Genomic DNA, 12,298 nt, shown 5'->3' on the forward strand with positions numbered 1-12,298 from the left:
GGCACACAATAAGAAATTAAATACTGGCCATTATATTGTCTCACCTAAATTGCTACTGTTATTTATTTTAACATCTGCTTACCCAAATCTCCTAATACCTTCTATTACATTAGTTGCTATATTTTGTTTACTTTTTCTTCATTGAAGACTAAGACTAGGAACAATAGCCCTGCTTCTTCAGTTTTCAAAACAACTGAAAACAGGCTATTTTATTCTCTTGGCACACACTCAGAAATGCCCATATGTGGGTATGTCATACCTTTTCAATTTGATCTGGCAGTAAGAGTTCACTGGGATCACTTAGGTTTGGTCGAAAAGATTCAGATTCCAGGTCTGCTTTCACTGGAGTAACCTGCTTTGAATTTATATCTTCCCTTGTAGTAATCTAAAGAAGTAAACAGGAGCAACATATTAATACAGAACGGCAACAAACCTTCAAAAATTTTAGCCTTTTGAGAGAAATAAAACCTTATACCTTAAAAAAGGTGGCTAAAGCTTTAATTTAGGATTTTAGAATAGGAAAAAGATGCTCCATCTAATAACAATGGCATGTCCAATGCAGAAAAAGTTTTTTTATAAGCAGACATTTTTCTCATCTACTACATGAGGAAGGACAGGTATTGAACGATAAACTCCACATTTCTGGTAAAAAGAGGTTAAGTTGCATGGAAACTTTAATTTTTCTGTTCAAGGGCAAAAAATGAGCCAGCTAGCTTGCTTTTTATCTGTGCTATTTAAAATATGTGAGATTATTTTTTCATGGTAAACATAAAATTTGCCAAAAGTAATTAGGAAAACTTCCTGGGTGCCAAAATTTTAATTAAAAAAATAGTACAAAACAGAAAGTATAATGTTTCATTGGTGTGCATGTGTATGTGAATTTATCTGCTTCATTGAAAAGGTTATCATTATTTTTAGAAACGCCTTTTTAATTTTTACTTTCTAAACATGAAATTTTTTTATCTAGCTGAACCAAACAATACATTTAAAAGTTAACTTTTTCACAAACCTATTTTTTAAATTAGAACAATGTGATGCACTAAAAAGTATGTATGCTTTTGCTTGATGGAAATGATCTCACTGATATTCTTAAAATGATAAAAATGTTGATTAAATCAAAACAAATTCTTGTACAATTTATTCTGTTGGCACTTTTTCCTATTAATTTTATTTTCATATGTAAAATGGAATAATATTAGAAAATAAAATATATGAAACAACAGTGATATTCTTAAAGTGACAGAAACGTTGATTAACTTAAATTCCTGTACAATTTATTCTGTTGGCACTTTTTCATATTAATTTTATTTTAATATATAAAATGCAGTAATATTAGAAAATAAAATATATGAAACTACTGTTGATGAAACTTTGAAATTGGAAAACAGAATTCTATTGCAGCAGATAACTAAAATGCAGCAATTCTCGACGACTGTGATTCCACGCAGGAATGAAATCTTGCTAAATTATTTTGTTCCTTTAACAGATTTCTTACCAAACTTAAACAACATATATTTTCAACCAATACATGTTCTAGAACTGTATTGTTTTTTGATGAAAACTATATTAATTCTTTCACATCATCATCATATTTTACCCTTATTTTGATGATGTGAAAGCTTAAAAAAAATCCAAGGCAGCATGAGAAGCATTAAAAGAAAAGAAAAAAATTCAGGAGTTCTAGCAAAGCCATGAAAGCATATCTCATTAAGAAGAGGAAAACACACAGTAATACACAAAGCTGAAAAATGAGGTCAAATATATAGTTCTTATTCCTGAAAAATCACAAAGATTATTTCACAGAATTTTAAATAATTTATCTAGTTGTAGTGCCTAATCTATACTATTCCAAAGTATTTCTAATACCAACCAGGAAAACCTCAAGGACAAAAACAATTCGTCTCATTATGATATTTGATGTAGGGTTGATACAACTGAAATAGCCTTAAAGAAGAGAACCTTGCTTTCTTTTAAATTTTTAAACATTTTCCCACAGTACCACATCTTTCGGATTCCATTTAGTAAAGATTCAACCTCAAATCCAAGACATTCTTCCAATGTAAAATGAAAACTCCTCATCAATCTAAGAAATACAGTACTGAGAACAGTTCTAAAATAACAGAAAATTCCTCTGAACATTTTTCAAATGAAAAGATGCCAGAAAAGATAGTCCTACAGCTCTTCAAGTCAATACTGTACTCTTTAATACAAAAGGAATTTTCTGATGGGGTATTTTAGTGCTGCAGTCAAAACGAATCCTTCAGAAAAGAGATTTGCCCTGACAAAAGACACTGAAAACAGGGAATATTCAATCTCTGGAGGGGTTTAAACTACTGAAGGGGGCACCTGGAGACGTCTGCAGAGTGTGCGCAGTTCTTCAGTATTTAGAGCATCGATCCTGCGGTGATACTCAGCCACTGACACTACCTGAATATGGAGACAGGAAGACAATAATTCCACTGACAGTTGAGAAAAACAGCCAAAACAAAACAAAAATTGGAGAAATTTAAATGGGAAAGAGAACTGTAATCAGGATTTCTTTCCCCACTCCATGCTGAAAATCCAAGAGATTTATATATTAAACTATGGTGAAATACACATGAATGAATTTAACTTATTAACTACTACATCCAACTAACTACTAGTACACAACTTAAGGTTTATTTATAACTACTAGTACACAACTTAAGGTTCATATAGACAGAATTTGACTGAATAAATAGAATTACAGTCGTTTATAAAAGAAACGCTATATAAAACATAACATGCTTTGCTAACATCAAAGATAACATCTAAAATCTGTCTTGCAGTTTACAAAGAAAATGGTAGTTTCAACTCTCCCCTTCAAATCAGTTTAACTCAAACGTTACATCCTAATGGCAATGCTGGAAAAACTTCTTCTAGGCAAAGGTAACAAACATACCCATGCTATATGATCTGTATCAGAACAGAGAAGTGGGGGAGCAAGAAAAAGATATGAAGTACATTTTAAAACCGAAGACAGTAAGAAAAATAAGCTCCAGAAATAGAAAATTAGATTTTTAAAAGCATATCTAATAGCATTCTCAGGCATGTCCACTTAGTCTTTCTAAATGATCCTGAACGGAAAGTTTTTGCCTTTCCTCTGCAGTAATTCTTTGTAGTTGGTACTGTAGCAGTTATTTGTGACTAAAACGTAATGACTTTCCTACACTCTAAATTTCTAAGGGCAATTCTATATCTTCTGTAATTGCCTAGACCAGTCTCTTGCACGGTGCTGAATTTGAAAGCCATGTTTGACAGATAAATATTATTATAAAAAGCCCACGAAAACAGACAAGTTTCCTCAGACTGACACAACAGCTACAGCTTTTTCAGATCATGACATAATTCCCAAAACAGTAAGCATAATATAGTGAACTCTGGTGGTGCTATAAGTATGTGCTGAATTCTCCTGACCTATGACAAATTCCTCTTGTGATCAATCAATTATGTGTAGAGGTTCTGGCCACAAAATGCAGTTAAACCAACTGACCCATAAAAGGTTTAGATTTTTAAACTAACCTAGGTTTTAAAAGGTTCTTGTTCCAGTCAACTAAAACGAATTAGCTACTTCTATGAAGAGCTGCAAACTTGTTGAAAGCAATGAAAGACATGAGGTTAGAAAAAAGGAAAAGAAACCAAACAGATTTTCCATTCTGGCCATTATTATTAGATTGACTTTTGAAAAGCGAGAATGCTTGCAATATGATAGCTGACTCTCTACTTACAAAGAAACCCAAAGTAGTTATGATTTCAAGCTCTGGGGAATCAGATGGACCTAGGTTTTCCCCCTTCCTTATCTATTTCTCCATAAAACAGTGGAAATAATAATAGTACATACTAAATAGGGTTTTTGTGTAAATAAAACAAAGAAATGAAATGCACATAAAGGATTGAGTATAGTGCCCACCACAGACTAAATAGGGGTTAACACTACTTTTACTTAATTTTCCAGCAATTACCCTAAGGACTAAAGGATAATGTTGAAGAGTCTCCATATTTGTTTTTGGTTTTTATTTTTGATATTAAAGTATTTCAGTTTTAAGAACTCAACCATTTTGTATACGTTGTCTATTCTGAAAGTTTAATTTAAAAATATTAAAGATTTTTCAATTAAGAACAACAGAATTTTCAATAAAGATGAAAGAAAAATTAGGTACTAAAAGTAAAAAAAATAAAAATCACAGCTTGCTTTTCTAAGACCAGCAAAAGAAATCTCTACAAAATATTTAATGACCAGTTATATCTTTCTTCCTTTTTCCTATGGCATTCAGTCTGAACGAGAGTTTCCTAGACAAGAATTTTCAAATTATATGACTTAACTATTCCTCTGCATTCTTTCTATTCCTCTACTCAACACTGATCTTACACTGAAAGCTCTTCCTTTTACCATATAAAACACAGTTCCTGGATGAAAGTAAAATTGAATTTGCTCACAAAAGGGATCAGTTATAATCTAATTGTATCAACATCACTTAGAGTAGGAATCATCAGTGAGGGAACCATAAAATGCCATCATAAGTATAAGCTTATAACATCTGGTAGTCATAGTTTCTTTAATGTCACAAATCTACTTTCCTCATTCATTTTGTTTTTTAAACTGTATTCCTTTCTGGAACTTATAAACTCACCACTTCCTTACCTTTAAATATTTACTCATGCTGTGATGAATGATGATATACAATATTGTCAAAAGAATAGGTGAACTAATAAAGAAAAAGGATTTGAAATCAAATGACTATGATCTTGGGTGGCCTCAGCCTGCAGCAGCTTCAAGCAGGATTTCGGTTCCCCGGCCAGAGACTGAAGTCGGGCCTCGGCAGTGAGAGCGTTGAATCCTAGCCACTAGACCACCAGGGACAGTGGCCAGTGACAAGGTCCCTGGCTCGTCGGCTTTGTAGAAATGAATTCCCAGAGATGAAAAGTAGTGAAACAAGTAAAGTGTTTATTAGGAGGAAAAAGGGTACGTATGAATAGACTCACATGGGTGGACTCAGAGAGTCGAGAGTCGTGTGCTCGTAGTAGTTTACCTCACTTGTATGGGGCATTTCTTCTGGGTTCCCTTTGGCCAATTATCTTGCTTTGCCTGGTTCTGAGTCTGTAACTGGTTTATCTCAGGGTCCTCCCATGTGTGCACTGCATCTCTTAGCCAAGATGGAATTCTAGAGAAGAGGCCTATGGGTAGGTTGACATCACTTACTATGGGGGTGATGCCCCCTCCCTTTTTGACCTCTGTGGAGCCTTTCTGCGCACGTGTAGTGGGAAAGGTCTCCTTGACTCTGAGAATGAGAAATATGTGGTCCCTTTATCTTTCATGTGGGAGGGCTTAGCTTCTCCTTCCTCCTGCTATTGTATTCATCTTGGAGAATCTGTCCACAGAGGATAAACTCCAGCTGCTCAGCCTGGGGCCCATCTATCTCCTGCCTCAACTAGAGAAATATACTACCTCCTCTCAAAACAAATGAATAAAGAGATATAGATTCCTAGTATATATGGTGGATCTGGAATTAGTCTCAAATTAATTTTTAACCCCTTGCTAAATCATACTCCATGTACAGAATGTATTATTTTACCCAAAAGATTAAACCTAAGTGGAAAATGGACAGATTGCTACAAAATGTCCTGTATCACACTCCCAATTATTAAAGGTACACAGTTGAGGAAATCAAGACCTTCTAACTAAAACTGTATTCACTGTCTGGCTAAAAAGTCATTTCCTGAGGAGCAAAGTGGTTTGCATATACTGCTAAGTCCCATCTGCAGAAACTAAATACTAATGAACTACCCTCTGCAGAATTAAGTGCTACTCTCTAGTCTCTTCAGTTTTTGACAAAGGACTCTCACAAAGTGAGAGCATTTATTTTCAACAAATTACAAATGTAAAGGCAGAATTAAATCTACCCATCGCTATTACAAAGAGACTAATAACAACAACAACCAGAACAGAAGCTGAAAATAGAGGAAATGTATAGTTGCTGCAAATCCCATGAATAAGAACATGCTCTCCTAGAAAGAAAAGAGCTTCAGTCTAACATCGGTCTAACAGTCCTCCTTCCAGGATATTCCAGTATTTCCCCCTGAGATTACACCATAAACAAGCCAAAAACCTCCCTTCCCCCAACTGCCTTGCAGACTAAAAAAGATATCTGTGAATGTGTAATTTTTATTTCTCACTTATGCCTTACTTTTATTCCTTAGTAAAGGAAGATGGGGTAGAAAGAAAAATGTTACTTAACAATGCCATTTATATTTACTTTGGAATCCAAAAATATTTTTAAAAAGGAGGAAATTAAAGTTGAGCTGTTGTAGCTAACAAAAAAGGGCATACAACAGCATCCTGAAGTTACATAACATTCTGTTCTATATTTCATAATATATGACAAAGTCTTATCACAAAATAAGACCTGGATTATGTTAAAACTCCTTTTTGCCTTAAATTAAAACTACTGTTTTCAAAATACACTTCCGTAACTTAAATAAAATATAAAAGGAGCAAATAGAGAATCATAAATTAGGTAACTAGAAAGTAGAATTAATAGAGGGGAAAAAAGGATTAAATCCAGAATGAATACAAAACAGAATACATTACTGAAGTTTTGATTTGAAGAAATCTTTTATATTTAAAATTACATCCTGTTAAGTATATCCGCAGATGACTCACATAGAATTTCATAAGAAGGCAGATATATTCACTGTTCTTTTAGTCAAAAAGAAACCTGTTAACTACTCAAAACCATTCAATTACAATATGTATATATTATACTAGCCTCATGGAACAATAAACGTAAGAAGTGAATCTCACAAAAAGGGAATAATCTTGTTTTCCCCACAGCATATCAGGGGAAAAGAACACTCATTACATAATCTTGAGATATATTAATTCACTATTATAGTTGGGGACTTCAAAACTCCTCTATCAGTAATTTGCAAATCCGGCAGAAAATCAGTAAGGACATTGCTGAACTGAACAGTATTCTCAATTAGTTGGATCTAATTGACATGTATAGAATACTCCATCCAACAACAGCTGAATACATATTCTTCTCAAGCTCACATGGAACATTCACTCAGATAGAACACATTCTGGAACATAAAACATACCTTAACCAATATAAATCATAAAGTATGCTCTCAGACCACAATGACATTAAACTAGAAATCAGTAACAGAAATAGTGCGAAAATCCCAAATTACTTTAGAACAACACACTGCTAATTAACACATAATCATTAAAGTCTTGGGAGACATTTAAAATATTCTGAACTAAATAAAAACAAAAATATAACTTACCAAAATTTTGGGATACAGTGAAAGCAGGAATTAAGAGGAAAATTTATAGCACTGAATGCATATGTAAGAAAAGAGAAAGATCTAAAATCAATAATCTCAGCTTCCATTTTAGGAAACTAGAAAAAGAAGAGCAAATTAAATCTGAAGTCGAAGAAAAGAAATAATAGAAAAAAATCAGAGTAGAAATCAGTGAAATTGAAAACAGAAAATCAATAGAGAAAACTCAACAAAACCAAAAACTAGTTCTTTGCAAAGATCAATACAATTGATAAACCTCTAGCCAGGCTAACTGAAATAAGAAAAAGAACACACAAATAAATTATATCATAAATGAAGACAGGCCATCATTATTGACAATAAAGGAAAATAAAGGAATATTATAAACAACTCTAAACCTATGAATTTGAAAACCTAGATGAAATGGACCAATTCCTTGAAAGACACAAACCACTAAACTCACACAGAAGAAACAAATCATCTGAACAGCCCTATAGCTACTAAATAAATTGAATTAGTAATTAATAGCCTTGCAAAACAGAAAGTACCAGGCCCAGTTCTAGCCAACTAAAATGAATTAGCTACCAGTAAACATCAAGGTAACTCTATCAAAAGCTATGCAAACTTGTTGAGTGCTATGATAGACATGATAATAGAAGAAAGGAAAAACTGAACAGATTTTCATTCTGGCCAATATAATTATGTTGACTTTTGCAAAGCAAAAATGCATACACCACAGCAGCTGATTTTGTACTTACAAAGAAACCCAAAGTGTTATGATCTCTAGCTCTGGAGCATCTTCAGTGAATCCAGATAGATTCACTAGTGAATTCAATTAAACATTTAAGGAAGAAATTATACTAACTCTCTACAATCTCTTCCAGAAAAACAGAAGCAGAGAAAATACTTCCCAATTCATTCTATGAGGCCAGCACTACCCTAATAAAAAATAAACAAAGACATTGTAAGACAAACTACAGACCAATATCTCTCATGAACATACATGCAAAAAAACCTCAACAAAATATTACCAAATTGAATCCAACAACGTATAAAAAAGATTTCTATACAATGACCAAGTGGGATTTAATTCCAGGTATGCAAGGGATATGCAAGGTATTTCAACATTTGAAAATCAACTGATATAATCTATTACACATAAATAGATGCAGAAAAAGCATTAGTCAAAATCTAACATTCATTATAAAAACTCCCAGCAACCTAGAAATAGAGGGTAACTCCTGCAACTTGATAAAGAACTTCTAACGAAAAAATCCTACAATTAACATCATACATAATGGTGAAAAATGAAATACTTTCCCACTCCTGTTCAACATTGTACTGGAAGACCTAGCTAATGCAGTAAAACAAGAAAAGGAAATAAAAGGTATACAGATTGGGAAGGATGGAATAAAACTCTTAGTAGACGACATAATTGTCTATAAAGAAAATTCTAAAGAATCATCCAAAAACTACTGGAATTAATAAGCAATCATAGTAGGCTTGCAGGATACAAGGTTATATACAAAAGTCAACTGCTTTTCTATATATCAGCAATGAGTAATTGGAATCTGCAATGTAAAACCATACTGTTTATATTAGTATGGAAAAAGATGAAATACATGAAGAAAAGTACAAAATTTTGAAGAAAGAAATCAAAGAAGATTTAAATAAATGAAGAGATATTTCATGTTCATATATATGGATAGGAAGACAATACTGTCAAGATATCAGTTTTTCCCAACTTGGTCTACAGACTCAACACGATTCCAATAAAAATCCCACCAAGTTATTCTGTGGATATAGGCAAACTGATTATTTAAAGTTTATGTAGAAAGATCCCAATGCCAACACAATAATGAAGGAAAAGAACAAAACTGAATGACTGACACTATTCAACTTCAAGACTTACTATAAAGTAATCAAGATTGTGATACTGGCAAAAGAACAAACAGATCAGTGGAATGGAAGAGAGCACCTACATATAGACTCACACAAATACAGTCAGTTGATTTTTGACAAAGAAGCAAAGATCATGCAATGAAGAATGGATGGTCTTCTACCAAATAGTGGTGGAACAACTGGACAACCACACACAAAAAAGTTAATCTAGACAAAGTCCTTATACTTTTCACAAAAATTAACTCAAAATGGATCATCAACCTAAATGTAAAATGCAAAACTATAAAACAACTAGAAGATAATACAGATAAAAATCTAGGTGAAGATGGGTTTGAAGATGCATTTTTAGATAGAACACCAAAAGCATGATCCATAAAAAAAAACTAGTAAGTTGGATTTCATTATAATTAAAAACGTCTGCTCTGTAACAGACACTGTCAAGAGAATAAAAAAATAATCCACAGACTGGGAGAAAATCTTTGCAAAATACATTGCTGATAAATATGTTATCCAAAATATACAAAGAGCTCTTAAAAAACAACAAGAGAACAAACAAAACATGAACTAAAGATCTGGACATGTAAGAATATGAAAAGATGCTCTATGTCCATATGTCATCAGAAAAATGCAAATTCAAATAACAATGGGATACCACTATGCACCTATTTAGAATGAAAGCACTGACAATATTAAATGCTGGTGAGGATGTAGAGCAGCAGGAACTCTCATTCATTGTTGGTAGAGCACAAAATGGTACAGCCACTTTGGAAAACAGTTTGGCAGTTTTTGTTACAAAACTATACATACTCTTATTATACAATCCAGCAGTCACACTCCTTGGTATTTACCTAAATGAGCTGAAAACTTAGGTCCACATAAAATCTGCACATGAATGTTTATAACAACCTTTTATTTAGTATAAGTGTCAAAACTTGGAAGTAACCAAAATGTCCTTTTATAGGTGAATAGATAAACTGTGGTACACTGAGAAAATGGAATGTTAAGTGTCAGCACTAAAAAGAAATGAGCTATCAAGCCTTGAAAAGACAGGGAGGAACCTTAAATGCATTTTACTAACTGAAAGAAGCCAATATGAAAAAGCTACATATGATACGATTCCAACTAGATGATACTCTGGGAAAGGCAAAACTATAGAAAGATTAAAAACATCAGTGGTTCTCAGGTAGAGGGAAGGAGGGATGAACAGATGGAGCATAGGGCATTTTGAAGGCAATGAAACTACATTGTATCATCCTGTAATGGCAGATACATGTCATTCCATAGAATGTGTAACAAAAAGAATGAACCCTAATGTAAACTACAGACTTTGGGTGATAATAATGTATATTAGCTCATAAATTATAACATGTACCACATTAATACAAGATGTAAATAACAGGGGTACTGTGTTTGGAGAGAAAGGGGTATATGGGAGCTCTCTGTACTTCCCATTCAATTTTTCTGTAAATCTAAAATCTAATATCTCTAAAAAATAAAATCTATTAATTAAAGAAAAACAGGGAAATGGCAAACACAAAATTCAAGGAGGTAATAACCAATTTGGAGGTGACATGAGATGAGATAGAGAAAGAACACACAGGATGATGCACTTTCATTGGTAACGTTCTAGTTCTTAAGCTGGGTGGTGAATGAGTGAGTGGGATCACAAATACTCATTTTATCATTATGTCTCACAACTTACATATGTAATAAGTATGCTTTTCAACTACTAAGTCAAATAAATAAAGAAAAAATATTCTACACTGAATATGTGTATATGTCCTTTTTTCAATTATGTTGTGACATAATTAGTAAGCAGATGTTTTATACAATAAGGCATAAACACTAGTTAAAAAACTTCCCATGAATATGTACTATAGGTAGGCAACATAGTATAGTAGGTTTAGCTGTAGAACTCTGTCTTAATTCTGATTCTGTTTAATAGACGTTCCTACATATGCCTGAGGGATTGGTTCCAGAAACCTTCACAGAAACCAAAACCCATGGATGCTCAGGTCCCTTATAGAAAATGGCACAGTATTTGCATATAATCTATGCATATCCTCTCTTTAAATCATCTATATATTACTTATAATACCTAATACAATGTAAATGCTATGTAAATAGTTGTCAGCATTGTGGCAACTTCAAGTTTTGCTTTTTGGAACTTTCTGGGATTTTTTTCCCAAATATTGTTAATCTCTGGTTGGTTGAATCTGTGAATGCAGAACCATCGAATGCAGAACTGCTGGATAAGGAAGTCTGATTATATTAGTTTTGTGAACTTGAGCAACCGTACTTAACCTCTCAATTTCTGGTCTTTCAAATGGAAATAATAATCATATCTTAGGTACTTTATGAGGAATAAATAATAGTATGTGTAAAAAATATATATAAAGTAGAAAATGATACAGCAAATGTACAAAATAAATGTTAATCCCCTTCTCCCAGTCCCAGTTATAGTCTGAAGATTTTGAGAGCATGTATAGCAAAGAATTTAAGGGCACAGCTTACAGCCAGAACAGAATGCCTGGATTTAAACCACAGCTCTGACCTTTATTGGTCAGAGTACGGCTGTTATATGCCTGTTTTGTAAAACGAAGGTGAAAGCAGCAATATTTCACAGGTTGAGGATTAAGTAAAAAACTCATGGTAAGTGTACAGTGTTAGTATAAGTAATTATTAATATTTTAATCAGTATTATAATCATTAGCTGAGGTCACTGAAAAGAGTTTTACATTTAAATTTGTTCTTCTTAAAATTCTACCTGTGAGCTAATTTCTATACAGATGTAAGTAATTCATCATGTCATGTGTTTTCAAATATAAAAGCCTAAAATACAAAAAAAAAAATTCATCTTGTCATATGAGCGCCTAAAAACAACAAAAAAAGGAAAAGATGAGAAAATTCAGTGAAGTATTGATAGAAAAAAATGATGTTGTTATTTAATATTTTGTGACTTTAATCTGATTAAACTTATACCCTTATAAAATGAGCTTATAACCTTCACATAAATTACAATTTATTGACAGACACTAAAAAGGCAGGATATAGTATATGGGTATATCAAATACATAAATAGCTTCAA

The 12,298-nt window shown here is 32.8% G+C and overlaps 1 protein-coding gene across 11 annotated transcripts in view; it reads right to left on the reverse strand.

The window, feature by feature from the left end:
• The window catches only part of OXR1 (oxidation resistance 1), a 458,270-nt gene that overhangs the window by 14,736 nt on the left and 431,236 nt on the right, over positions 1-12,298 (reverse strand). For 8 of the 11 annotated variants that reach the window (XM_057531886.1, XM_057531885.1, XM_057531884.1 and 5 more), the window contains 2 exons: positions 2,347-2,427; positions 260-385 (listed from right to left, as the gene is read on the reverse strand). In XM_057531886.1, the coding sequence (XP_057387869.1) occupies positions 260-385; positions 2,347-2,427 (207 nt within the window). The remainder of the gene's footprint in view (positions 1-259; positions 386-2,346; positions 2,428-12,298) is intronic. The other 3 variants (XM_057531888.1, XM_057531890.1, XM_007188769.3) reach the window with 1 other exon arrangement.

This window comes from Balaenoptera acutorostrata, chromosome 17, assembly GCF_949987535.1.
Source record: "Balaenoptera acutorostrata chromosome 17, mBalAcu1.1, whole genome shotgun sequence".
Taxonomy (NCBI): domain Eukaryota; kingdom Metazoa; phylum Chordata; class Mammalia; order Artiodactyla; family Balaenopteridae; genus Balaenoptera; species Balaenoptera acutorostrata.